At 45.0% G+C, this 27,353-nt stretch overlaps 3 protein-coding genes across 3 annotated transcripts in view; 1 reads left to right on the top strand and 2 right to left on the bottom strand.

The window, feature by feature from the left end:
- Window positions 1-8,698, top strand: part of DYNC1H1 (dynein cytoplasmic 1 heavy chain 1) — a 45,862-nt gene extending 37,164 nt beyond the window's left edge. The window contains exons 64-78 of the mRNA XM_032113280.1: window positions 768-843; window positions 1,931-2,091; window positions 2,343-2,454; window positions 2,536-2,596; window positions 2,977-3,100; window positions 3,416-3,529; window positions 3,807-3,977; window positions 4,124-4,341; window positions 4,539-4,642; window positions 5,047-5,258; window positions 5,744-5,897; window positions 6,727-6,869; window positions 7,254-7,422; window positions 7,772-7,899; window positions 8,318-8,698. Of these exons, the coding sequence (XP_031969171.1) occupies window positions 768-843; window positions 1,931-2,091; window positions 2,343-2,454; window positions 2,536-2,596; window positions 2,977-3,100; window positions 3,416-3,529; window positions 3,807-3,977; window positions 4,124-4,341; window positions 4,539-4,642; window positions 5,047-5,258; window positions 5,744-5,897; window positions 6,727-6,869; window positions 7,254-7,422; window positions 7,772-7,899; window positions 8,318-8,446 (2,076 nt within the window). The 3' untranslated portion in view covers window positions 8,447-8,698. The remainder of the gene's footprint in view (window positions 1-767; window positions 844-1,930; window positions 2,092-2,342; window positions 2,455-2,535; window positions 2,597-2,976; window positions 3,101-3,415; window positions 3,530-3,806; window positions 3,978-4,123; window positions 4,342-4,538; window positions 4,643-5,046; window positions 5,259-5,743; window positions 5,898-6,726; window positions 6,870-7,253; window positions 7,423-7,771; window positions 7,900-8,317) is intronic.
- A 2,020-nt stretch (window positions 8,699-10,718) lies between these two features.
- On the bottom strand, window positions 10,719-14,809 carry LOC116445247. Its single transcript, XM_032111665.1, has 4 exons — window positions 14,672-14,809; window positions 13,965-14,018; window positions 12,363-12,422; window positions 10,719-12,146 (listed from the first exon to the last, which is right to left on the bottom strand). The coding sequence occupies exons 1-4, from the start codon at window positions 14,807-14,809 to the stop codon at window positions 11,658-11,660; spliced, it is 741 nt and encodes a 246-aa protein (XP_031967556.1). The 3' UTR covers window positions 10,719-11,657.
- A 4,026-nt stretch (window positions 14,810-18,835) lies between these two features.
- Window positions 18,836-26,253, bottom strand: HSP90AA1 (heat shock protein 90 alpha family class A member 1). Its single transcript, XM_032111148.1, has 11 exons — window positions 26,058-26,253; window positions 24,154-24,312; window positions 23,695-24,061; window positions 23,087-23,220; window positions 22,306-22,614; window positions 21,587-21,752; window positions 21,116-21,306; window positions 20,835-20,982; window positions 20,218-20,486; window positions 19,761-20,094; window positions 18,836-19,584 (listed from the first exon to the last, which is right to left on the bottom strand). Exons 2-11 carry the CDS (start codon window positions 24,310-24,312, stop codon window positions 19,475-19,477), a joined length of 2,187 nt encoding a protein of 728 aa, XP_031967039.1. The 5' UTR covers window positions 26,058-26,253; the 3' UTR covers window positions 18,836-19,474.
- Between the last annotated feature and the right edge of the window lie 1,100 nt (window positions 26,254-27,353).

The raw sequence follows: 27,353 nt of genomic DNA, 5'->3' as shown, positions 1-27,353 counted from the left end.
TTGAAGAGCTTCATACTTACATATAAGCTCTCCTGCTGTGGGAAGAGATGCCCTGAAGATGAACTAGCTGTAGTTGTGGAAATGAATGTTCTTACTTCCTTCGTAACCCAGCTGTGAAACTTGTAAATACCAGCATTGTTCATCACTCGTAAACAGTTTCACCATTCATCTGGCTTTGTGGTTGACCAGCTCTGGTTCCCATGGTAGCAGAAAGTGTGACACTGCAAGTCATTTACTGCATCACCAATGTGTGATAATTATGCAGTAGGAGGAAGCAGCCCCAGCCATACATAACTTCATTATGGTGGGGTCTTGGACATGTCTATGTGGCATAAACTTGATGTGTACTCATCTGCTGAACACTGCACCTTCTTATGACTGAAGTGTTCAGAGAGTAATACATCTTTGTCTTGACTGTGAAACTGTATGTCCCAAATTATGTCCATGTCTTAAATAGTACCTGTTTGGTTTGCCCTGCCTAGTTTTTATATTAGAAGTTGAATTCTCTTTACTACATCTAATTTTTCTCAAACTGTTCAGCGTGGGGTAAAATAACATACAGCTTGGGCTGGGACTTGGTAGAGATCTGTAGAATCAGGGGTGCTGGAGGCAATCAGTGAAATCAGGCATATCAGTGACATGATTTGGCACATCTAAAGAAAGCATAATAGACAAAGTGTAATTTGAGTTTTACGTATCCTTGCAGCAGGTTTCTGTTGTTATGAAACTCCAGTTCAGGTTTTTTGCTTTTTTTTTTTTCAATACAGCAATTCTGTATCTGGCTGGATAGCAGCTCCCCAGAGCAGACTGTACCATACCTTTGGACTGAAGAAAAACCTGCAAGTAAGTGAAGTTGCACTGTTGTCCATACCAGTCCTACTATAGTGATCTAAGCAGTTACTATGATTTTAAAAGTAATTCTAAAGTAGAATTTAATTTTGGACCTTAATGGTTAGGAAAATCATAAAGTTGGGACTGTGTAGGAACCTCAAATCTAGTGAGTTTGATTCTGGGTTGTTTTGGTGGGTTTTGGAAGGTTTCTTTGTTTGGCTTCATTGCGTTTTTTAAACCAAACTGTTCCAAGCAGTAGTTACTACACTTGGTTGCTGCACCTTAACCTGTGTTCTAGTCTTCTACTGAGGATGAAACGTAATTCTACAATCTCATTAGATTGCATAATAGTTTGGATTAACCTTAGTCACTGCCAATCTGGAGATAGCTCAGTACTCTGAAAAGCTCCAAGACACAAATTTTCTGAGAACAGAGCAGTAGAGTGTTTCAAGGTGCAGTTGTATCTAAGCATGAAGTCTTACGTCTTGCTACATTAGTTGTCAGTACTGATTTGTTAAGAGTGAGAACTTGAGGGTAACTGTTGCCCTTCATTCCTCCTTTGTCTGAAAGATAACTTTAGGACGTGTTTGCTGCCTTTGATCATTCTGGGTTCATTCCTGTTGCTTGCTAAATTAAGGATTCTGAGCTCGTATTTACTAGCTGCTTATTAAAGTGATGCCTTGAGAGGCATCAAAAGCTGCTTAACCATTAACTGAAGCAGCTCTAGGTTATCTACCCTATCCATGCTAGACAAGTGTATAGTAATTCTAAGTTTAGCAGAAGAGCAGATTATTTTGTGAGTGAGATGATGTGAAGAGATCTGTTGTCCCTGGAAATTAAAATCACTCATGGCAATAATTCCAGCCTGTAGATTTTTTAAACCAGCTGAAGCCGGTTAAGTTTTTTTAAGCTGTCAAATTGAAAACAGAATATAAGCATTTCATTAAAAAGTTGCATCTGATCTTTCAAATGATAATTAGCTTTCTATATACATAGTCTTCAGAACAAGATGGGGAGAAACTGAATGGAGAATTGAAGACAGGAGTGTGTTGAGGATGGTTTTCTTACTTGTCCAACTAATCCTGTCTCCTCTTTCCAGCTCCCATTGGACAGGCCATTCATCGCTTGCTTCTGATCCAGGCCTTCCGTCCAGATCGTTTGTTGGCCATGGCACATACCTTTGTTTCAACAAATCTTGGAGAGTCTTTCATGTCTATTATGGAGCAGCCTTTAGATCTGACACACATTGTGGATACAGAGGTAAACTACTTGTTTTTGAGATGCTTAGTGCCACCTTGCATGAATTCCACAGTGAGTTAAGCTATCCAGTGAATATTTCTTTCACTTACCCTTCTCTGGTATGAGGAGTGGATTGTTCTTCTATTTGTTAATGCAAAACTAAGAGTAACATCATGGGTTTAGTTGTACAGAGGAAAGAAACACTGAACTTTACTGCATTTCATATTTATCTAGTGATTGATTCATATCCTTTTCAACTTCTTGGGGCACAGGTGAAACCGAATACCCCTGTGCTGATGTGTTCGGTGCCTGGTTATGATGCCAGTGGTCATGTTGAAGACCTTGCAGCTGAGCAGAATACACAGATTACTTCTATTGCTATTGGTAAGAGCATACCTTATTTCAACATCTAAACGTAATGAAATTGTTAGCAGTAAGAAATTTAACAACCCTTTTGTCTTTTAGGTTCTGCCGAAGGTTTTAACCAAGCAGATAAAGCAATAAACACAGCAGTGAAATCTGGAAGGTAAGTTCTGTTTCATTTTCAGCTAGGATACTGCCTAGTAGAAAGGTAAAAGGGGGAAGTTACCTATTGGCTAGAGAGATAAAACTGTGAGTAAAACAAAAAAGTAGGCCTGTCTTTAGAACTTAAGTTTGTAATAGCAAGCACATCTGTTTACATCTTATATTTAAATATTATGAGGAGAAGTAGGTTGTACCTGCAGAACAAGAAAATAAACCCATTTACGGTACACAGGAACTCTGGTTCTATGTAGATGGTAGGTTTAAAAGAGGGAGGAAAATCTGTAGCATTGATATCATGTTCTGTTATTCTTTGTGATGATCACAGGCAGGATCCATAAGCTGTTCACTAAAAAGCACTTTCTCTGTTTCAAAAATTCACAGATGGGTAATGCTGAAGAACGTTCACCTGGCTCCTGGCTGGCTCATGCAACTAGAAAAGAAACTACATTCCCTGCAACCCCATGCTTGTTTCAGACTCTTCCTTACCATGGAGATTAATCCAAAGGTAATACTGATTTAAAATTTGATTTTCTCAGGCAGAGTAATTGGCTTGCAGAGCTAAGAGTGCTCCCCAGGGAAGGTTTTCTCATGACTGCCTTTCTGCAGTAAAGAAGAAGGAAAATACACACCAGGGGAGTTACTAGGCTTGCTTTCTGATAACTGAATTGTAGCTGAAAACTTCATATTGTTCCTTTAACCTCCAAAAGAAAGGCAGGACTTCATGTGCTCACCATGAGGTTTTTGAAGGTAACAGACTGTGCTGGAATTTAATTTACTGAAGGCTAAAGCAGCTGGATTTGAGCTTACTGATCTTCTCTAGGTGCCAGTGAATTTGTTACGTGCCGGCCGAATCTTCGTGTTTGAACCTCCTCCTGGTGTAAAGGCAAACATGCTGAGAACCTTCAGTAGCATTCCAGTTTCTAGGATGTGCAAGGTGAGACTGTGGTTTGTGTCGATGAAACTGAATGCAAGAACACATTACTTGAAATCTTACTTAGATGTTAAAATCTCAGCTTCTAAGATGTGCTTCAAATGTTTTTCTCCGCTCCCCCAAGTAAAGTAGTAGTTGCTTGTTCTGTTGGTAGAATGTATTCAGTTTCAGTAGCAATCTAACATTAAGTCTTATACTTTGTAGTCTCTTAGCTGGCTTTATCAGTTCACTTGAAGTAACAGTTACTTGGTTTTGTGTTGGTTTTTTCCTCCCGCTCTAGTCTCCAAATGAGCGTGCTCGTTTGTATTTCCTCCTTGCCTGGTTCCATGCCATTATCCAAGAGCGCCTGCGCTATGCTCCGTTGGGTTGGTCCAAGAAATACGAGTTCGGAGAATCTGACCTGAGATCTGCCTGTGACACAGTGGATACCTGGTTGGATGATACAGCAAAGGCAAGTAGTGTTGTGTGCTTAGGCACAGGTGACAGATTACTTTGGATCTTCAGTGAAATAGTCTGTTCTAGAAACATCAAGGAAGCTAAATGAGTAGGAACAAAAAACCTGTTGGTAATTTAACAATTGTTTCCTGCTAATTATAGGGTCGCCAAAACATTTCCCCTGATAAGATCCCCTGGTCTGCACTGAAGACACTGATGGCCCAGTCTATCTATGGAGGTCGTATCGATAATGAATTTGATCAACGTTTGTTAAACACTTTCTTGGAACGTCTGTTCACTACCTTAAGTTTTGACAGTGAATTCAAACTGGCTTGCAAAGTTGATGGACACAAAGATATTCAGATGCCAGATGGAATCAGGTATCATTTTTTCCTTATCCTGATTTCTGTGTACAGCTTTGGTTTTTTTAATTAAAAAACTGCACACAAAGAAAAACAAAAAACCAAGCACATAACCTGTATTTCTGTGCTGTGTAAACATCTGTCTCGGGCAAAGCATTACCTTGGCATTCTGACAGAGGAAACCTTTTAATGAGTATTACGACTGTGCCTTGCAGGCGTGAAGAGTTTGTCCAGTGGGTTGAGATGCTTCCAGATACACAAACACCATCATGGCTGGGCCTGCCCAATAATGCAGAGAAAGTTCTTCTCACCACACAGGGTAAATCCAGAACTTTAACAATGTCTTCCATAGATTACCAGGCCACGATTTTAACTAAAAAGCAGGAGAGAAATATAAATTTTGCTGAAGAGTCAATAGCTTTCTCCTTCTCTCTCTCAACATAATTGGTTTACCTTCCACAAGGAAAGACACTTGAGTAGTCCAAAAATTGACCAGGAGCCTGTGAATCGAAAAAGCCAGTCACATTTAGTCTTCCAGATGGCAAGCTCCTATCTTGATTGTGGAAAGCTTTATTGTAAGCTTCTGGAGCCACCTACAGCTGGGCAGTTCTGAATCTTAGGTCTAGACTAGGAATAATGGAAAGTCCTGGTTCTTGCATGTAGTGGGATGTTTTAATCTTGATGCCACTGCTTCTCTGACTAACAGCAAATCTTCTGTTTTAGGCATAGATATGATCAGTAAAATGCTGAAAATGCAGATGCTGGAGGATGAAGATGATCTGGCTTATGCAGAAACTGAGAAGAAGACAAGAACCGATTCTACATCGGATGGGCGCCCAGCCTGGATGAGAACACTGCATACCACAGCCTCTAACTGGCTTCACCTTATCCCACAAACCCTAAACCATCTGAAGCGGACTGTGGAAAACATTAAAGTAAGAGCTACATTTTATTTAACGTGGTCATAGGCAAAGCACAAGTTTGGGTGCATTGTGATTTGCAAGTACTGATTACACTGCTGAGGGGTCGATGGAACCTGTGTTGATGCCGATTCTGGGTTGCATAGCCATGTAGTGACCTGCTGGGTTTCTTGAAATGCTCCTAAAACCTGGTTTATGTCTTTTGGGTATTATTTGAAGAAATGCAATGGCAAACAGTCTAGCCAGGGAGCTGCAGCAGGCAGCCTGCATTAATTGTTCAGCTGTGACTTCTACTTCCTTGCTTCTCCAAGGGAGAGGAGATTGTTGGTTGTAAAACAGTTTCTGCAATCACTTCCTGCACCACAGCCTGCATCTTCATGTTCAATGCTTGAGTCACAGTGTCACTGCTCAGTCCATCCAGAATTAAGGGGTTGCTTTTCATAGCAGTTTTCCAGCAAGAACCTTGATCTGCAACTTACTTTCAATGTTTTAACCATCAGGATCCTTTGTTCCGGTTCTTTGAGAGAGAGGTGAAAATGGGAGCTAAGCTGCTCCAGGATGTTCGTCAGGACCTGGCAGACGTGGTTCAAGTGTGTGAAGGGAAAAAGAAACAAACCAACTATTTGCGTACACTGATAAATGAGCTGGTGAAAGGTATGGGAATTCAAATTGGCATCTCCCAGTGCTCTCTTTGCTTCTTGCACTGTGTAAGAGGCTGTTGTGGTCAGCAGCTTAAAAAAAACCCAAAAACGGTAGAAAAATGTGGATAGGCTTTGCCATTTGACACAAGCAATACTTAAAGTTGAGCATAAAATTCCCATTGGTTTGGTTTGAGATTTCAAGTTGAGGTTGATAATAGCCTAATAATTAGGCTATAATAATGGTATAATAGTTAGGCTATAATAGTAATATTGTTAGGCTTTTTGATACAATTTATATTAGCAGCTTAATTTTTAAGCTGAAATCTTACTAAATTCTCTCAATTTCTGACTTGTGACGGAACAAAGTTATTTATACCACCAAGTGAGTAGTATTGGTCCTATAAAATCTCCTAGAAAATATTCAAGTTCTCTGAATTTCTATTTAAAGATTGTACGTACATGTGGAATTTTCACCGACATCCTGCATGTTATAATAGGTGGTGATTTGAACAAAAGCATTTTCTGAAACACAGATACTTGACCTCTTCGGTTTTTTCTAAAGAACTCGAATCTTCATGCAGAGTTGAAGATAGGTCTTGCAGTAAACAGCTGTGTGTAACTGCAGCTGCTCTTGAAAGGTGTCTGTAACTGTGGGGTAGCATTTTAAATACAGAGTAGGCCTGGAGGCCATTTGCTCTGTAATCTTTGAAAGTGCTTTCACTTACTGAGGGGTCTTTTAAAATAGAGGTTGATATTCTAGTCCAAGTCTTCAAAGTTTCAATATAGTGTGTAATTTCAACCTGTATATGAACAAAACTTAATTCTAATCACATTTTTTGTAGGTATTTTGCCTCGTAGCTGGTCTCATTACACAGTGCCAGCTGGTATGACTGTTATCCAGTGGGTGTCTGACTTCAGTGAGCGCATTAAACAGCTCCAGAATATTTCCCAGGCAGCTGCCTCTGGTGGAGCAAAAGAACTGAAGGTACCTTGTGCTGACTTCTTGGGGTTATTGGTGGAGCTGTGTAACTGCTTCGTGGAGTCTTCACATCAGGACTTCTAAATAGCTCCTCAGTCAATGAACTTGAGTCAGTGTTCTCTGAGATGTCTGTAAATACTGCTGAGCATCTCCTGATCGCAGCATGATGAGGCTTAGCTGGCTGACTGTGCACAGAGATCAGAGGGAGCATTAGTACTGTAGAACAACAGGAGACAAAGCCTTAGAGCAAAAAGCATCTTAACAGTTACATGGTGTTCCAGTAGCAGCAGGAGCATTTTAATGTAAATAGATTGCTGAAGTATTTATAATAGTCATTAACTAATACTGCAGCTGAAATACATTTTTCCCTGTATTTTCTCCCTTAAATAGAACATCCATGTGTGCCTTGGTGGCCTGTTTGTACCAGAGGCATATATTACTGCTACAAGACAATATGTTGCCCAAGCAAACAGTTGGTCCCTTGAAGAACTCTGTCTTGAGGTCAATGTTACAACTACCCAGAACGCAGTCCTGGATGCCTGCAGCTTTGGAGTCACAGGTAAACTTAGCTGAGGGAAGGGACCTTGCTCTGAAATGTTTTCAGAAGCTTCTGTTATTAAATGGGCATTGTCAAATGAAAAAGATCCTGTCGTTGCAAAAGTTAATACACTCTTGCTGAAAATGTTTACAGATTAGTTATTAGGGAAGTATTTGCAATGCTAATAAATCTCAAGACTGGGGCCAGTATATATTGAAGTGGTATCGCATAGTGTATCACCTACAACTTCTTCATTTTGCAGTATGAAATGCTTCTCATTTACTAGACTTTGCCCTTGAAAGATACAGGGGGAGACAGCCTTTGGATGTATGGAAGCTTGTAGAACTCTAAACTGTATTGCAATTTGCAGGCCTGAAGCTTCAGGGAGCTACATGCAGTAACAACAAGCTGTCACTTTCGAATGCTATTTCAACTGTCCTGCCCATTACACAGCTTCGCTGGATCAAGCAGACAAATGCTGATAAAAAAGCAAATGTTGTAAGTGTTGATGAAATTATTTAGATATACCTAGCAGTTTTTTTCCTAAGTCTTTATGGATACTTGTACTGGGCACCATAAATCAAATTGGTGTTCTCTAATCACTCTCAGTGTCATCTGGCATCTGATTTCAGGGCTAGCAGCAAACTGACATAGTGCTTCATGTCTTTCCTTTGTAGACACATAAAAATGAGAGGCATCCAAAAATGCTGTTGAGTGCTGTTTAGGTCAAAACTCAATTTTACACCTGTAGCAGCATCTGTGAATTTATTAAGTCTTGGGGTTTTTCCTCATATTTTGAGTACTGAGTTATCTGAGAGTAAATTCCCATCTCATTAGTACCATACAGTGTTACAGAAACCTGTTAACACTCTTCAGCTGACTTACTCAACTCTTCTATATTCATGTTTTTCCCCAGGTTACTTTACCAGTTTATCTGAACTTCACCCGTGCTGATCTGATTTTCACCGTTGACTTTGAAATAGCCACCAAGGAAGATCCCCGCAGCTTCTATGAGCGTGGCGTTGCAGTTCTCTGCACTGAGTAAACCAATTCATGTTCACTGGTTAGTGCTATAGTAAGTGTCAGTCTTCTATGTAGTGCTCACCTGTACTTTTGTAATCAGGGTAGGTTAGCAGATGGATTTGTGTCAAGTTGGCTGGAAAAGCAATGGTGCATTGGGAAGCTGATAGGCCAGAGATTTCTTTGAAGGAAATTTGAGTGAGATTTTTAGATGGTTATTGGTAGATGTGATATTTGATGGATTATGTTATATTAAATATATAGCAAAAATGTTGACTGTCTATTTCTGTTCATATAATTCTTAGTGGTGTTTTTGGTCTGGAAAACCTATACCCATGATCTTTTCAGAGAATAAATAGAAGTTGCTCTTCGAGCTAACCTCCAGTAACAGGAACCTTGGAATGTAAGTCTGTAGGTGCAGTAAGACACAAAGCCTGGCATCTGCTGTGATAATTCAGGCCACTGCATTCATTACTTGCAATGCACTGGTTCTTACTTGAAGTGACCTGCCACGAGGCACTGAGAAGCTGGACCATCCTGAACTAAACTTCCTTGTCCTATGGACCATAGAGTTTCCTCTTTCTAAAACTGCTTTTGTGGTGAAATAGGCCTCCAGATTCATGTCTCAGTAACCTAAGAGGAGGCTATTAAATGCTTACACAAGGAGTTACAATATTATGTGACCAACTGTTACTAAATCAGGGAGGCTGAGAGTTCCTGCTAATTCCTTGAGTTGCTGTAATGGTTTGGGCATTTGCTTAGTTTTCCAATCCTGAATTAATTGGCTAAGCATTTCTACCTTTTGACCATCCTCTCAGAACAGCTGTTCTCTCTGACAGTGGCTAAAGTCAAGTGTTCAAAGACACATATGAAGAATGCAGGAGCACAGCTTTCCAATCTCAGAATAGAAATTTTGGGAGCCCCTTCCTTCAGTGCTTGCTCCTTTGAAAGCAGTGACTTTCATCAACTCTAGTATTTTCCTGTGATAAAGAAATATCTTTATATATATATATATATATACATACACTTCTATAGTACAAGCCTGTGCTGGGAGGAAAAATAGCTATCTCAGCCTGCCTCACATACTTGTTTTGGTCAATGCTTGCTGGTTACTAAAACAGAATCCTGCTTTCTGCCCTCTCACTACTATTTTGCAAAGTTAATCGCTGAGATTAAACTGTTCTGGCTGGTTTTGTTACCTTACAAAGTGTGAATCCCAGACCAGTGAATCATGTAATCTTTGTGCCTGTAGCTCTCTTACCCGGCTGTGAGGAACAGAGATGAGAACTACATGCATCATGATCGAAGATGAGTTGTAACTACAATGCCTTTGCTTTGTTTCAGCCTCGATGAGAGACTTTGCTTTCCAGTACCAGAATACGTCTGGATCTGGTCACTGCTTCCAGTGCTTTCTGTTTCAATTACATTGTACAGAAAAAAGCAGCCCTCCTGCTAGCAGCATGCTCTGGGTAGCAGCTGCAGTATGAAGTACTAGCTTAAATCAAGATCTGGCACATGCAACTTCCTTTCAGCAACTGCTGTTTGTGCACAGCACATAGATCTGGGCTGTTTACAGCTACTATTAAAATACTACCTAAACCAGTTCCATCTATTGGCAAATGCTGATGGGGAGATCAAGAGAGTCTCAAATATCCTAGAGCTTCAGCTTCCCAAACTCTTCAGCTCTTTTATGTTAACTTCTGCATTAGGCCTGAATTAAGAACAGGTGCAATTTCAGTTCACAAGTTAATCCACAGCTGGATTCTCATACTGAATAAACATACGCCAATGAGTATATACTGTCCCACGTGGTTTACCTTTCCACTTACTTCCCTCCTCTCCTGTTGTGTTTTTTCCATGCTGTGCAAAACAGCTGGTTTAACTAAAATCCTCTTTAGGTGAGCTTAGGATTCTTGGCTGCAGTTTGAAAGTCAGGGGTTCAGTTTTATTTAGCCTCAGCTGATGGGGCTGAGAGCTAGAGGGTCTAAGAGCTAGGACTTAAAATGAAGGGCTGGGCTGCATCACACTGTCATCTTTTTAAGCTTTTCACAAGTCTTCATTCCAGAGAGAGCTGTAGCCTAGTTGCAGTACACACAAATCTGTAGCTGCAAGTGGTTGGTTGTTGGTTTGTTTGGGTTTTTTTCAATTAACTTCACAGTTTTCACTGCAGCAGTCTTGGCCTCTGGGACAAGTCAAGGACAACCACAGCAGCTTCTGTCCAGGGGCAAAGGCCTCTGAAACTTACTGTTTAACCACATGTGTTCCAAGCTGATTGAAAACATTTCCAGCTGGAGGAATAAGGGTGAAAGAAAAGTTGCTTTAATAAAATAAATATACAGGCAGAAGAGTACAAAGCTAGCAGTTAAATAATATTTTTAGTGGCTTTCCATCTCATGAAAGAAACTGGAAATTAAACATCTCTGCCAGTTGTACAAAACAAATGTTTCCACAAATGGTTGGTACTAACATCTTTCAAGCCATCATCATAATTTCATAGTTAGTAGTTCCCCTCCCACACAAATAGACTACTCAGATTGTAAAGATGATAAGAGATAAGAGTTTTTGCTCCCTAACTGGCCTCCCATCTGTGGGCACTACTCCCACTTCTCCCAAGTGACTGCTCTCACCAAGAAGCTCTAAGCTGTGTTCTACATCACATTGTAAACACCTATCTGGCAGCTACACAGAAACTGCCCAAAACATCAGTCAAACCAGGTAGGAGCAACTATGTTAACAGCAACTTCTCCCTCTTTGAAGGAGAAAATAAATGCTGGATTGCCAGTAGTTGCAGCATGATGCAATTCAGCTGTTGGTAGTCAAACCTGTATCCTTCAGCACTCAGAGGGAGCTCTGACACACCAAGAAGCAAGTGCCAGACAAGCCAAGCTGTTGAAAGCTAATTGCATCCAAGGGCTCATTCTTCTTTCCCTCCTCAACAAGTCCTTGTCAGAATTGGTGAAATTACGCTGAAACTGAGCAGGTGCCTCTGCGTACTACACACAGGAGTTGGGGCTGGGGCTTCCAGAGGACCTGGGCACCAAGCTTGGCTGCCATGCTGTGGATATACCTTTGCTAGTCTTCACTGGAATTGCCACACAACTTACTTGATTCCATTTTTCAGGTGGGTCTCAGAGATCACTTTTAACAGGCTTGAGGCAGCCTGTTTAGTTCAGATACACTGCAAAAGAAATCTACCAGAATGATCCTTCAGAACAATTTGTCCGGTGATTGATTCATTAGGTTGCACGGAGTTTCTTTCTCTTTAGCTTTTCACTGGCACCCTCTGGAGCAGGAATCCCTTGTTTTCTTTTAATTATGGGCTGCTTGGCCATTGTGCCTTCACAGTGAGCTGCGAGTTGGGGGTGCAGAGCAGTGTCAGCCGGGCTTGCAGGGAGATCCGTGGAGGCTGAAGGATCAATGCCCATCGGTAAGGCATGGTCAGGTGTCAGCCCTGTGGGGGTAAATGCTTCTGCGGGTGGAGGCAGCTCAGGTGATTGCAACAGATCCTTCTCACTGCAGGGAAGCTCCAGGGCTGCTCTACAGTCATTCACTGCCTGAATTTCATTCACATTTGGAGGATTAGGGAAGGATTCTTCATCTTCTAAACTATCAGCATCCTCCAAAGGCATTGCTTTTGGGGCACTGTTTGTCCATGGTGCATCTTTTATACCACAGTCAGTGTGAACAGATGCATCTTCTGAATCACCATCATAAGGATCTAAAAACTAAAATAAAATTTCTAAACATGGTGGATGCTTATTTATCCTAAAAAAAAAAAAAAAGCCAAACCAAACAAGATGCACCATACAGTGGACTTTAAAATCCCTTTCAACCTAAGTCACAGACTTACTGTGGAAGTTTTATTGTTTCTCCACACATTCCTACCTCTATTTTTGTTTTTGGATGCTACACCAAGAACTGTATTAATACCCAAAACCTACTTGTAGTCCCCTGGATTCCTTTGCTTTATTGAGTCCTCCAGCAAGTGGGCTAGGCATGACCTATTTAAGAGAAGTTAACATAGGTTTAATAAGGCACTTTCCCATAAATTATCAAAAGAAAACCAGAGTATGTGGAAATCCTAGAGAAGAGGAAGCCAGATTGTCACCTTGCTAAAAGACAGTAAAAGTGTGTCTCAGTCTAACTTTTAAAGGTCTGGTAAAGTTAACCTGAAATAGAGCTATGGTAAGTCTTAGTGCACTTCAAGCATTGCACTAAAGAGAACAATGAGTAATTACATGCCACCAGAAAAATAAATCAAATCAGCACTTAAATAATGGTAGTCAGGGTACAATTTAGAGTCTAGAGAGCTTCCCTCCCACTCAGGTCCCTTTTTGTTCTTTCACATAGGGATGATTTGAAATCCTGAAATAGTGCTTAGAGCCTGGGCCTATTAGTTAATTAAAAAAAAAAAAAAAAAAGAAAGAAGCCCTGTAGGGGAGACTCCATTTAGAAAGCAAACCCCAGAAAGGGAAAGAAGTTAACAGCAAGGAAAGTAGAAAAGTGCTTCTTGAGAAGGATCCACTGCAGGTGCTCAGAGAACACCCTGCCAGTCAGTGCCATGCTGCTTCCAGTGGGAAGGGGGAGAACTGAGCACAGCAGAGACAAAGCAGGGCTCAGGAATCTGGGCTCAACAGGAAACTAAAGGCTTTAGCACAGAGGCTGAAGTCCATTTGTGACCATGTATTCTTGTGCTGGTTCAAGGACAGAGACAGCCCCACAAAGCCCTTCTGCTTCTCCAAAGAGCCCAGAAATTCCCCAGTCCTGCCCTGCCACCTGCCTCAGCAACCTCAGTGAGAGCAGCCAGCTCTTTGTTCAGGCTGGGACCTGTGCAAGTCCCCCTTCCCCCCTGCCCAGCCATCACACAGCTGGACTTCCAGGCTGGTATCTCCCAGGAGAACACAGACAACTCCAGCCTTGCCCTGACATTTCTGGAAGGTGAAGTGGTGGCAGGCTCCCAGCAGGCAGCTTCTCCGAGCCACAGAGCACATGGACCAACAGCAAGCATCAATTCCAAAGACTTTTACCCATAAATTAAGTATTTTGTTCTCCACTACAGCATCAGGCCTTTTTTCATCAGCACTAAACACACTGGTTTGACAGAACAATGTTCAAGAAGTTACCAATATCCATAACTAACTGCCACAGCAACAGAACCGCTCTTAATCTCCCCCAAAATGGACAGTCAGAAGGTAGAGGTTCTCCACTCAGAGCTGTAGAAATCCCACTGGACCAGAGCTGCTGAAAGTTAACCACCAAGAACAGCCCAGGTCAGCATTTTCTTAGCATTTATCTGCCTAAAACAGTCTCTTTCCTGCCTCATCCCCCTAGAATCAACTTTAGGAAAGTTAGTAACAGTTGTAAGAAAAAGCCTGATAGAGAGGGTAGTGTTGGGTTTGGGGTTGCTTTGGTTTTTTTTCCAGTCACAAAATCAACTACCCCCCACAACATGCCTCAGATGATCTCTATTGAGGCTGGAGGAAGAGCTGGATACACATCGGAGAATCACATCACCATCAGAACACTTCAGAGTCAGTCCTTACCTCCGCCCTGCATTCAGACTCGGACTCTGTGCTTGACTCCACTGTGCACTTCTGCTGCAGAGGAGGAAGGGAAATGAATGCCACTCAAAGCAGAAGTTACTGCAGCTTCAGGCTAAAACTGAAGTTCTAGTACCAACTGTAAGTGCTGAGTTTCTCCACAGCTTCCCCATCTGAAGCCAGCTTGTCTTTCTAAATATCCTACAGGTGTGGTGCTGGTTGGGTTGTGTAAGTGAGACATAAGGGGAAAATAGAAGTCTCTCTTATCACTCCTCACCCCCAAAAACACAAAGGGAAGCAGTCCAGAATATGCCTTGCACTTGCTAAGAATTGTTACTCCAGGCTTGTGAGTAACTTTACAAAACAAGTTTTAGTTTGCACTGTGGTTCTGTTTGTTTCTTTGCATTTGGTGGCCCTACAGCTCAGAAATGTAACTGCAGATAAATGACTCAAAACACACCCATTTTTACTAAAGCTCTTGCTTAGAAAGAGACCTTACAAACAAACACCTTGCCTAGTCCCCAGAGGGTAGCACAGAAGTGGAGGATTTTCCTCCATCCCTCCCCTTTAAATTAATTCATCCACACCTGTTCTTCACACACTCTTTTCCAGCCCTGCCAGCTGCACCATCAGGCCAAGGGCAAACCAACAAACACTTTCTGAATTATATTTTAATAGGGAGGTAGAGAAGCAGCAATCAGAAAAGTTACCATGTATTTTCGTGCCAGCCTTTCTACGCAGTCTGGGCTTTTAACAGAATCCTCCTTTTCTTGAGCATGTACTGAAACAGGCAAAGGGTAAGAGAGCACATTAGAAAAAACCTTCTCAGAGATAAATTGCCCACACATGGCTACTCCCTTTATGCTAGAAAAGTTGATCAGTCTGTGTTAAGCTCTCAAAGGCAGCTTCTGTTTAAAAAAATAAGAAGCAGCCACTGTCTTCTACCACAACAAGACTTCCCACACTAGTCCTTCATGCAGCATGAGGAAAATATCTTTTTTAAAAGAAGTTGATACCAGTAACATGGACTTTTTTTTTTCCTTTTCTTTTAGGCACTACAAGCTTTCAGAATCCTAGAAGAAGTATTTATACTCAAGACATCCAACCAGATTAGAGAGGGATAAATGCAAAGCTGTGCCATAAGCCAGCCCTCTATTCCAGTCCCCCACACCCAAAATCCAGTCTCTGTACACTCAGCCCCCACCCCCAGGGCTCTGTTATAGGGGTTCCCCCCCTTCCATACCCCCCATGGGCTGCCCAGCCTCCCTCCTCTTCCTCCGCCACTGCCGCTTCCCAGCCGAGGCCATCCTGACGCCAGCACCTCCCACCTCTCCAGCTTTATGGGCTGGGCCCCGCTGCCCCCACCTCCACCCTCACACGAGCCCTGCTCAACCACCTCCACCTGGAGAGCTGCTCCTTCAAAAAGAGGGAATGAAGGAAGAAAACCCAAGAGCGACGCCCTCCCGTGAAAGAAAGCTCTTTGTGCCACTGCAAGGCTCCAGGCTGCTCTGCAGCAGAGCCAACTGCGTGGGGCCTTTAGTCACTACATTTCCCAAGTGTGTATATAAAATAGACACACACGCACACACATATGTAAAAGCACAAGGCCTGGTGGCTTCTTCTTCCCCTCTGCTCCCACCAATTTATTTTCTGGAGTCCCATTTCTTTCACACCACCCTCAGGCAGACAGAAGAGTCAACAATCAAAGGGAACCACCCTCTTCCTTCCAGAGGCAGCCAGGGCGTTCAAAGATATTTCTTCCTGCAATTTGCTGGAGCAGACGATCTCCCCTGTAGAAGAGGGACAGTTGTAGCTGGACACACAAAGCTGTCTGAGCATCCTTCTTGAAGACTTAAAATCCAGCACAACAATTTTACCGTTTATAAGTTCCAGGAATAGTATTTTTTCAGAGTTACTGGAGAACTATAAATCAGGTCTGTTTTTCACAAAGAAGCAGATCTGATTTGATCCTTTAAAAGCCACATCTCCATTCCCTTTCTTCTTGTTCTTTTTATAGGAAATGAGGAACTACTTTTACTTTCTTCCAAATCAAATTCCTTTTCTTCCCATTATCCCTTTCCTGCTACTATATAAAAACCTCAGCAAAACAAACATCTCACTCTAAAGCCAGCAGTGCTGGTGAAAAGGCACCAGGAACAAGTCCCAGTGGAGGTGACAGTGACAGCAGCTGTACCAGGAGCAGTTCCCACACCTTCACCCCACTTTTGCCTCCAGCTGAGCTTAGACCCCATTACTTACACCTCTTTTCTTCCCAGACACCTCCTTTTCCATCTCCTTACCTCCCCTACCCAGACCAAAACCATCTGATGATTACTCCCTCTCTTCAGAATCTCCAACCATTTTCAAAACACAGCAGCCAAAAATCTCACTCACTACCCCATAGCACCTCCCACCACCGAGGTGGGAGCTAAGGAGCTGCTGCCTGCATCACCAGCTGAGCTGAATGAGCACAAATGACCATCATGCTTCACCCAAATACATGGCTGGGAGTCATTACTCCCACAAAAGCCTGCCCAAAATTAGCTATGGATGCTTCACAGGCAGCAGCTGTTAGCGACAAGGCCCCAGGCTCCATGGATTGGTCTGCCAGGCGGTGCAGATGAAATGGCAGCTGCAAGGGTGAGCACAGTTCAAGGCTCCCCCTGTGCTCTTCTGGGCAGGGCCAGGCAGCAGTTAGTCACACAACAGAATTCCAAAGGAGATCTTGGGTGTCCACTTCCCAGAGCACACAGGTGATGCCACCACTGAGCCCTGGGGCTGCAGTGTGAATGGGGAGGTGGCCAGAGGGTCACAGGGGCGCAGCAACGCTCGCTCCAGGGTTCATTCCCATCATTTCCCACTGCTCAGTGCTCTGCCTCTCCTCGTCACTCCTGGCCCTGCACAGAACTTGTGCCAGCCTCAGCAAGCTCTGATTTCCCTTGAGTCCAGGCTTTCTTATGGTCTGACTGCTCAGTGTAATGTAGGGAACAACTCAAAACACCCAACACGTTCTCAGGGCAAGAAATACTGCAGATAACCTGCAAGTTTCACCTGAATTATTCTCTAAGAGATAAATTAGTTTTCAAGAGAGGTTAAGACTTGTGCCATCACTGACCAAGTGGAAAAGTCTTCAGCATTTTTTGTCACAGTAAATTTTAAATCCCAGTGTTACTAATTGGAAGGTATTTTCGCTATTTTTTACACATTATGGAAGATCTTGTGTAATAGACTTTAGTCACAAGTCACACATACCTTAAAATCTACCTTAGTCTTGATACAATACTACTGAATCAGAATTTTTTACAGAGGCCTTGAAGTAGCAACCGAAAGCTTGCTGAGCTCTGCTCTCTTGATACCTTCCAACATTGAGCATCACAGAAGGAAGCCTTTTCCTCCTGATCATTGCTTCTATCACTCACACCGAACTGAAAGTCAGTACTAGTGCACACATTAGAAACTGTAACTCCCTTCCAGCAGCTGGTTTGATGTCATGTTTATTACAGCAGCAGGACATCCATCACTACTACAAGGGATGGTGATGGAACACAGATATCACACCCTGGCTGCTCTGTGCAGAACAGGGTGAGCAGCTCCTGCCAAGGCACAAGGACACTTGAGTTGGAGCGCATCTCACACGGGCCCCAGGCAGGGCTGTGGGGGAACCACAGCTCCTGCCTCACTCTCCAAGAACATTTTGTCCTTGCTCTGATAATGCTTTCACTGACATGCAAGAACCAGTCTCTTCTGCAGACTTCATGAGATAATTTGCAATGGTTTTGAATGTTTCATGTTGTGACACAGAATGTGATGTGTGTAAAGACAAATGCCCCACTTGTTACATACATTCAGCCTTCAGCAATTGTGTGAACAGTAATTGAAGTGGATTTTCATATCCCATCTCTTATTTCTCAAGTTTCATTCTTGGAGAAAGAATTCAGATTTGCAACCATGTGATCACCTCAGTCTAGTGAGCTGACATGCAGGAACACCAGCTTGAAGCAAGTGGCCCAAGGCCAGTGAACTCCTCAGCTCACAGTGTTATCCATCCTATGCATAAAACAGGGATTGCCCTCCCCCCCCCGCCCCCCAGTGCTGCTTTGACATAAAGATCTCCTTACAAAGCCACAACTTATACAAGTTACTTTGAACTAGCTCCAGGAAACTGACTTTAGGTACCTGTGAAATACAGTTAGGACCAGAAACTCCCATATTTTCACCTCACTACATTAACAAACACCAGCACAGCATCATTGTATATGTGAATTATTTTACAGTGGGAGCTCCTGTTCATGGAGCAGAACAGATGGACACAGGACACCAGCAGGGCAAGGTGCTCAGAATGTGTCCTTACCACCACCCCCCCTTGGATCAGTTCATTGAACTCAAGCTATCATGAATACCAAATAGAACCTGCCTGAAGTCAAAGGACACCCAACAGGCACCAAAGGCAAGTTGCTGGACAGAGAAGTCCACAGCTTGAATTCTTTTTGCTACTCAAACACCAAGGAATACAAAATGCAGCACAACCAAGCAGCTCCATGGCAGGTTGTGTGATGTGTAACAAACTTCTCAGGCAAAAGCACCTGATCCACCTCCCTGCAGCACCCGGGAGTGGAATTGCAGCTGCATTCACCCAGACTTTGAAACAGTTGAACCACGAATGTGCACTAAACCCAACTTGGAGTGAATCACTTGTTCAGAGACCCCTCCTACTCTGGCATGGCACTGGTTTGTAGTAGGACCACCAAGCACACCCTATTAATTATACATGTAATGTGACAGCAGCTGGATGCTCAGGATCCAGAGCCACAACTCACATGGGCATGGGCAGAGCAGCTTTGTTCCAGTGTGAACACACAAGTCCAGTGACACAGTTCAATTCTTAACACTTTTATTCTTACAGTTCTAGGTTTGAACTGTACATGCAGAGTTGCATAAGTCACAATAGAGATTTACAGTGGATTCTATTCTATGGTAGAGTGCAATCCAGAATCCTTGAACAGTATAAAAAACAACTTTAAACATCAAGACCTTGTTAGGAGCAGAAGGATTAAAGCTTCCCCAAGAGATTCAGCTCTCCTAGATACCTAGTTACTAGGTACTGTATGTTAGACACATAAGAATTGAAGAGCTGTGGAACACTAAACAAACTTGGAACACCCTGATGTCTTCCCATCTTCATTACTTCTTTCCGCATTTCTGGCAATTAAGAATAAGTCAAAAACCCTGCCACCTGCAACCAGCTAATACAGACAAAAATAACTACTCCTTACTTGCCTGTTTAGGGTCGTACAGTGTTAAAGAAAATATTCCCTCAATGGCATTTGTATCTCACATCAGCTGAAAAAGCAATGTAACAAAAATAAAGGTATAACATCTTTGAAAATAAATATAAAGAGGGAATGCAGACAAAGTGTCAAAGATTTTTTTTTTGGCAGGTAACATTCATAATATACAAAATATAACTTATTCGTATTAGCCAAGGAAACATTCATGAGTTCCTGTAAACTGGTTTAATCCACCTCCTCCATGCGTGATGTGTCATCATCTCCTTCAAGAGGTGGCATCTCCTCAGTGACTGCTGGGCTGGCTTCTTCTGCAGCAGTGTCATCTTCATCAATGCCTGCACAGGAAACACACATACCATTAATGCTAACAGCACAACTCAAACCTTTCACCTCCACAGCACTTCCAGCCACCTGAGGGGTCCATTTTCCACACTACCAAGCAGGACACCAAGGTGACCTCAAGACAATACACCCCCAGTTCACTGGAGCCAGGACAGATTTGGGAACTTACCCAGCCCAAGTTTGATCATTCTGTAAATGCGGTTGGCATGTGTCTGAGGATCTTCTAAGCTGAAGCCAGAGGACAGGAGTGCTGTCTCATACAGCAAGATGACAAGATCCTTCACAGACTTGTCATTCTTATCAGCCTCTGCTTTCTGCCTCAGTGTTTCAATGATGGAATGATCAGGATTAATCTCCAGGTGTTTCTTTGCTGCCATATATCCCATTGTGGAGTTGTCCCTTAATGCCTGCGCTTTCATGATCCTCTCCATGTTGGCTGTCCAGCCATACGTACTTGTCACAATGCAGCACGGGGAAGTAACTAAACGATTGGACACCACAACCTGCAGAGGGAATAAAAAAGCAGAAGTTTGCAATTTAAGCATTTCAGCAAGTACAACTGATTTACCCTGAATTCATTTTTATCACAGAACTTGTTACCTAGGTAAACAAATTACCACTTTTACCTTTTCCACTTTCTTCTCAAGGATATCTTTCATTATCTTGCAAAGATTTTCAAACTTTGCCTTCTTCTCCTCCTGCTTCTTTTTCTCTTCCTCATCTTCTGGAAGCTCCAGACCCTCCTTTGTTACAGAAACCAGGGTCTTGCCTTCAAATTCCTTCAGCTGCTGCACACAGTATTCATCAATAGGCTCAATCATGTAGATCACTTCCAGCCCGTGTTTGCGAAGACGCTCCACAAACGCAGAGTTGGCCACCTGATCCTTTGTTTCACCTGCAAAAAACACCACCACCACAGATGAGCCTCAGCCCTAACAGCAGCTTGCTCATGTTCTGCAGAGCCTTTGCAACATCTGTGGTGCTTCATGCCCCAACCACAGGAAAAAAATAAAGGGCACCAACAGCCTGAAGACACTCAAGCTGCTTGAACTCACACTCCAGCATCTAATACTCTGAACTGATTTGGAAGCAAATTTGCATTTCCTGGAATCCCAGGTAAAAAATGTTCCTTGCTTGGCAGGAGTGGGAAACTGAGAACCCTCTAAGAGCATTTATAAATCCCCCAGAAGGTAACCCTACATTATGAGTGTAGGCATTTACAGAATTTCAATTCCCAACTCACCAGTAATGTAGTAGACATGTTTCTGGTTTTCCTTCATCCGAGTGCAGTAATCCTTCAGAGAAACCATTTCATCACCAGATGCAGATGTGTAGTACCTCAGCAACTCTGAGAGCTTCTTGCGGTTCTGCGAATCCTCATGGATGCCAAGCTACAGGAGGAGAAAGAAAAATCAGCAAGTGCTTCCTTTAGTTAAATACTGAACTGCGGTAGTTCAGTAGTTCAGGCACAACAACAATCTCTAACTGCAAACATCAGCACTGTTCAGCAGAAAGGCAACAAACCTTGATGTTCTTGGAGAACTGCTCGTAGAACTTTTTGTAGTTCTCCTTGTCTTCAGCCAGCTCAGTGAAAAGTTCCAAGCACTTCTTCACCAAGTTCTTCCGGATCACTTTCAGGATCTTGCTTTGCTGCAGCATCTCACGAGAAATATTCAGAGGTAAATCCTCAGAGTCTACCACACCTCTCATGAAATCTGGAGAGTGACAAAATTACCTTTTTTAGTCTCAAGCAATAAATATTACCAGTCACTCTACCTACATGCAGCTCTGCCCATTAAAAATTATGAATTGGTTTCTACAGAACTCTGGGAAACATGAACGGAGCAGTACTTCTAACTGCTCAGATACCTCATCAGCTATTTAGAACTGAGATCCTCCCCCTTCCAAGTTTCTTTAAATTCAAAAAGAAACCACAGAATAGCTAAGCAGTTCCTCTAACGTTTTAGGGAACACTAACCCCAAAATTATACTCACTCAGATATTCAGGGATCAGCTCCTCACAGTTGTCCATGATGAAAACTCTGCGCACATACAGTTTGATATTGTTCTTCTTCTTCCTGTTTTCAAACAGATCAAAGGGTGCACGCCGTGGGACAAAAAGGAGAGCCCTGAATTCCAGCTGCCCTTCCACAGAGAAGTGCTGTGAGAAAGCAGTATGATAGTTTTAGTCCATTTGCATGGTTTCCCACTGTGGTAACTACTTAACAGCTCTTCAAATGCAATACACGAACTGACCACTGGAGATCAAATTAACACAGCAGCTGAGACACTGGTCAGGAATAAGCACTTTCCTCAGACAGACACATTGAATTAGTGTTCAGTTACTCAGGCCAGCAGACCAATTCAGACCACATTCAGTTCCTTAAACAACATACTGAGATTTAGAAAGCAAATGTATTCTTATTGCACTTCCTGCTATCAGACAATGAAAGGCATAAAACCTTTTCAATTAAGAATTACAAACATAATTTATCTTTAACCCAGTTTTTAATTTAGACATGAAAACTAAACTATGAACTCGGAAGGCATCTGCACCTCCCGACTGCAGGTTCAGTTCAGATCATGAACACCAATGCACAACAGATCAGAGTTCAGCAGCATGTTTAGCAAGCTTCCAGCTTCAGTGCTGTGTACTATGGTTTAAATGTCCACATATACAACAGCTATAATTGTGTCTCGAGAGAAAAACTTACTTTGACAGCCAAGTGGTCTTCCCAGTCATTAGTCAGACTCTTGTAGAATTCTCCATACTCCTCATTGGTTATGTCATCTGGGTTCCTGGTCCAAATGGGCTTGGTCTTGTTGAGCTCTTCCTGATCAATGTACTTCTCCTTAATCTTCTTTTTCTTCTTCTTATCTCCATCCTTCTTCTCTTCTTCTTCATCAGAACCAACATCTTCAATCTCTGGTTTATCTTCTGTCTTTTCCTCCTTCTCATCTTTTTCTTCTTCCTTTTCCTCAGCCTCATCATCACTTACCTCCTTATCACGCTCCTTCTCCACCTACAAAAAAGACAGCAGTACTTGAATTTCAAAAACTCTAAGTTTATAAAGTTGCAGTTCTAAGGTACCCCTTGTAGTCTCACAAAGCCAGAAAACTCCACAAACATGGTGCCAAGCTTTCCCTCCTACACTCCAAGGACTCTGGGTGCTGACACAAGTGGTGTTTTGTTTTGGTGTGCTATGAGCCAAGTTCTTACCATTCAGTGCCATTACACTGAATGGCTCATAATAATGCACCCAGATGCAGTCAACAGTTTGGATACAGACACTACTGGCTTGGGAAACACCTGTGTTTTTTTTAACCTAGTCCTGTGAAATACCATTTTGAGTAACAACTGCACTTCCCAAGAGCTTTCTCCATGTAACATCTGAAAGAATTGACGCTAACCAAATAAAAATTGACTGCTCCTTTTACACAAACTCACGTGTGAAAGCAGCAATACTCATTTAGTATTTCAAGTAAGGTACGTACAAAGAGCGTGATTGGGTAGCCGATGAACTGAGAGTGCTTCTTCACAATTTCCTTGATTCGACGCTCTTCCAGGTATTCAGTCTGATCTTCTTTAAGATGCAGGATGACTTTTGTTCCACGGCCCAGAGGTTCACCTAGAATGGAGTTTACACATTTTACTTTGCTGCAGCACAGCAAACCTTGATTGATTTTTAAAAAGACACTGCTCTATCAGCAATTTTCTCGCCACTAGGTAAATGAAGCTCCTAGGTCTAGAAACAGCCTAGGTTACACTTTCTCGAGTTTCCCTACATGTATTTCAAACAAGTTTCAGGAAATGTTTCCTAGACTGTTCAGTGTCTTTAGACTGCATACACAGTTGTTGAAGCCTACAAGTATTTTTCCACACAAACTTTGAAAGCTTAAGTCTTAATACACCATTTACCTGGCCATTCTGTATATTTCAAATTATGCCAACTTAAATGACCAGGGATGAACCTGGACCTGTGCCTGATGTGACACATGATTTGTACTAATTCCTTTTATCTAGTGTCTTTTCCAAGACAAAGTATGTGCCACTGCCAAACATATTTAAAAAGCATCACTGAGCCAGAACACTGAACACTCACCATTATCCAGTCTGACAGTGAAGGACCCTCCAGCTGAGGACTCCCAAGCATACTGCTCATCATCGTTGTGCTTGGTGATCACTGTTACTTTTTCAGCAACCAGGTAAGCAGAGTAGAAGCCAACACCAAACTGACCAATCATGGAGATATCGGCCCCTGCCTGCAGGGCTTCCATGAAAGCCTTGGTGCCAGACTTGGCAATAGTACCAAGGTTGTTGACCAGGTCAGCTTTGGTCATCCCAATGCCAGTATCTACAATGGTTAGAGTGCGATCATGCTTGTTTGGAATCAGGTTAATTTTCAGCTCTTTTCCAGAATCCAGCTTGCTTGGGTCAGTCAAGCTTTCATATCTTATCTTATCCAGAGCCTGTAAAAGAAGAGACAGGTTTCAGTATTCCCTGACTATTCCTAGAAATTTCAGCAATTGTCATAATTTACCAGGCTAGCACTGGTACTCACATCTGAGGAATTGGAGATCAGCTCACGGAGGAAGATTTCCTTATTGGAGTAGAATGTGTTGATGATCAGAGACATCAACTGAGCAATCTCAGCTTGAAAGGCAAAGGTCTCCACCTCCTCCTCCATTGGTTGGTCCTGAGTTTGCACAGCTTCCGGCATCTGTGAAGATAGAGGGAGGAGCTGAAATTCCATCTGGAACAGCCTAGCTAACATATCCTCTTTCATGCAGTGACAATGGCACTCTGAGATCAAGTACTTCAACCACGTGGCTTCAGCATCAGGGGAACACATACATAAAAAAAAACCCTTCCCAGATGTTATTTCCAGCCAGTAACCCCTCAGAAATTTAAAGGAATGCAGAAAATAGATGACAAGACAAACTACAGGCTCACTTTACTTTGCAGCACTTAGAGTAAGACAAGACTTTTCCTCTCTAACTTCCTTAATTTATGAATTGGTATGAGACCTTTATTTTCCCTCTCCACAGAACTACCTGAAGTCTTCATATGGGTGATTTCTCTCTTATTAGCATCCACCTATTACTTTGCATTCACAGTTATCTCCTCCAGCAGCAAACACTATGTACAACTCCCACCTATGTACCAACACCGCTCAACCGGACTCATTTCTCTGGACAAATACTAACGTGGATAAATATTCGTCCTTCACCGGCAACCTGCTGCCCACGGTCCTCCCCTGCGGGAGCCAAACCTCAGGGGCGGCGGATTTCGCCCGACAGAGATTTGCGCAACCACAGCCACGCTTCGATCGCTGCAGGACAGCGGCACCGAGCGCGGCCGGACCCGCGGGGCGGCCCCGGCTCCCCCCGCCCGCGCCAGGACCGCGCCCCCGAGCGGGAGCGGCGCCGCAGCGCCCCCTAGCGGCGCCCGCCAGCACCGCGACACGTTCTAGAAACTGCCAGAGCCTTCCCTGCCCCCCGCATCCCGCCCGCGCCGCGCGCGCGCCGCCCCCCTCACCCCGCCAAAGCGCTGCGGTGCCAGCAGCCCCCGAGCCCGCTCCTGGCCTCACGTCCTCGCCCCGCTCCTGCCCCTTCACACCGCTCTTTCTCCCCATCCCCCCTTCCTTCCCTCCTGTACTCCGCTTTTCTCCCGTTCCTTCCTTCCTGCCGCCCCCGCTCTCTCCCCCTCTGCCCCTCACTCCCTTCTCTCCCGGCGCTCCGCTGCTTCCCTCTAGCCCGTTCTCCCTCCTCCCACAGTACTCCTCTTTCTGCAACCCATTTCTTCTCCCGATCACCGCCGCTCCTTTTCTCCCGCTCCCAGGCTCCTTTCCTCCCCTCCCGCCCCCGCCGCTTTCCCGGCCCGGCGCTCCCCCACCGTCGCTCCTCCATCTTGCGCTCTCATGGCTAGGCACCCATTCATTGAGAATGAATCCCTCCAGCCGCCCGCTCCCTCCGCACCAAAGCGGGCTCGGGTCACCCCCCCCCCCCAGCCCTCCCGGCCACCCTGGGACGCGGAGGCGGCGCTGCAGCCCAGGACAAGAACAGCCTTCCCTGACCGCCACCTACGCCCCCTGCTCCGCTACGATACCGGACCCCTTCCCCCCCAAGGAACTACCCATCAGTTTCCCCCCCTTCCGCCACCTTTCTTAAGGAACATAAACTTAATAAACCGAGTTCAGAAGCATCAGCGACAACCCCCCTTTCAGCCATACCCAGACTTTGAACCCGACCACCCTCCGAACCCCAGCCACCTTTCCCAAAATCTAAAGAAGCACGGACGGAAGCACGACCAGCGCCACGCGGCTCCTACAGCACACCCCACCCCCCACGCAATCTCTAACACCAGCCCCACACCCCCAACGACCGAGCCCCGAGATTCGGTCAGAAAACACTCCCTACACCGATCCAGCCCTAGCAAGCGCCGACTGCCGCCTCCGCCGCTCACCTTGGCAAGGGGAAGGGGCGCTGCTCTCCTCGCTGACGCTGTAACACAACCCTCACGCTCTGCGATACCCTCAGTAGTGCGCGCTCCCCGCCGCCCGCCCGGTTTATATACGGCAGGATCCGCCTCCTTCCAGAACCATCGGGAACCTTCACCGCCGGCGCGGGGGGGCCCGGGGAGGGGAGCGAGAGGCGGGGGCGGAACCAGCCGGCCGGGGGGAGGGGCCGTGCCGCTCGCAGCCAATCGCAGCCGTCCGCGACAGGCGCCGCGGGGCGGTGGCTGAATGGGCGAGAGCGCGCGCCCTCCTCCCACCCCGCCCCCCTGCGCCCCCAGCGATTGGCTCGGCCGGGAATCCGAGGGGAGGGGGGAAGCAGGGAGGAGGTGGGCGCATGCGCAGTAGCTGGCCGCGCAAAGCGGCGCTGAATGGGCGGGGCCCGGGGCGGTCGCGCGAGTGGCGGGTGACGTCACCCGCTCCCGAGCGCCGCTCCGAACGTCCTAGAAGGGGGCGGGGCCGGGTCCCTTGTCCCCCCCCCAATCCTCCTTCATCCTGCCCCCGCCCCCGCGGAGCGGCAGGGAAGGGCCTGGAACACTCGGGGTGCTCCCCCCCCCCCCCCCCCCCCCCGCCGGGAATGGCCCAGGGCCGGGGTGTGGGGTGGTGGTGGTGGTCAACCTCTCTCCCCCGTTCCGAGCCCCCGTCCCTGCTGCGTGGCCGGTGCGCCGGCGTGCGGGAGTGCAGGGGTGCGGGTGCTCAGGTGTGTGAGAGTGCGGGGTGCAGGTGTGTGTGAGTGCAGGGTGTAGGTGTGTGTGAGGGTGCGGGTGCTCAGGTGTGCGAGGGTGTAGGTGCTCAGGTGTGCGAGAGTGCCGGGGTGCAGGTGTGTGTGCGAGAGTGCCGCGTGCAGGTGTGTGTGTGAGCGCGGGGTGCAGGTGTGTGTGTGAGGGTGCGGGGTGCAGGTGTGTGTGAGGGTGCGGGGTGCAGGTGTGTGTGTGAGGGTGCGGGGGTGAGGTGTGTGTGTGAGGGTGCGGGGTGCAGGTGTGTGTGAGGGTGCGGGGTACAGGTGTGTGTGAGGGTGCGGGGTGCAGGTGTGTGTGTGAGGGTGCGGGGTGCAGGTGTGTGTGTGTGAGTGCGGGGTGCAGGTGTGTGTGTGTGAGTGCAGGGTGCAGGTGTGTGTGTGAGGGTGCGGGGTGCAGGTGTGTGTGTGAGGGTGCGGGGTGCAGGTGTGTGTGTGTGAGTGCAGGGTGCAGGTGTGTGTGTGAGGGTGCGGGGTACAGGTGTGTGTGAGGGTGCGGGGTGCAGGTGTG

This window comes from Corvus moneduloides, chromosome 6 (assembly GCF_009650955.1).
Source record: "Corvus moneduloides isolate bCorMon1 chromosome 6, bCorMon1.pri, whole genome shotgun sequence".
NCBI classification, from domain to species: domain Eukaryota; kingdom Metazoa; phylum Chordata; class Aves; order Passeriformes; family Corvidae; genus Corvus; species Corvus moneduloides.
This window is presented reverse-complemented; position numbering and strand designations above follow the sequence as displayed.

Excerpts from the sequence above, each read along its gene's own strand:
- HSP90AA1 (XM_032111148.1), bottom strand. The coding sequence starts at position 24,312 with ATGCCGGAAGCTGTGCAAACTCAGGACCAACCAATGGAGGAGGAGGTG. Across the intron at positions 21,307-21,586 it reads GCTGATCCCTGAATATCTGA|ATTTCATGAGAGGTGTGGTA; the intron begins GTGAGTATAATT and ends GTCACTCTCCAG. Across the intron at positions 19,585-19,760 it reads AATGATCAAACTTGGGCTGG|GCATTGATGAAGATGACACT; the intron begins GTAAGTTCCCAA and ends TTTCCTGTGCAG.
- LOC116445247 (XM_032111665.1), bottom strand. The coding sequence starts at position 14,809 with ATGTGTGGGCAATTTATCTCTGAGAAGGTTTTTTCTAATGTGCTCTCT. Across the intron at positions 12,423-13,964 it reads AGTCTGAATGCAGGGCGGAG|GTCATGCCTAGCCCACTTGC; the intron begins GTAAGGACTGAC and ends TCTCTTAAATAG. Across the intron at positions 12,147-12,362 it reads AGGAATCCAGGGGACTACAA|TTTTTAGATCCTTATGATGG; the intron begins GTAGGTTTTGGG and ends ATTTTATTTTAG.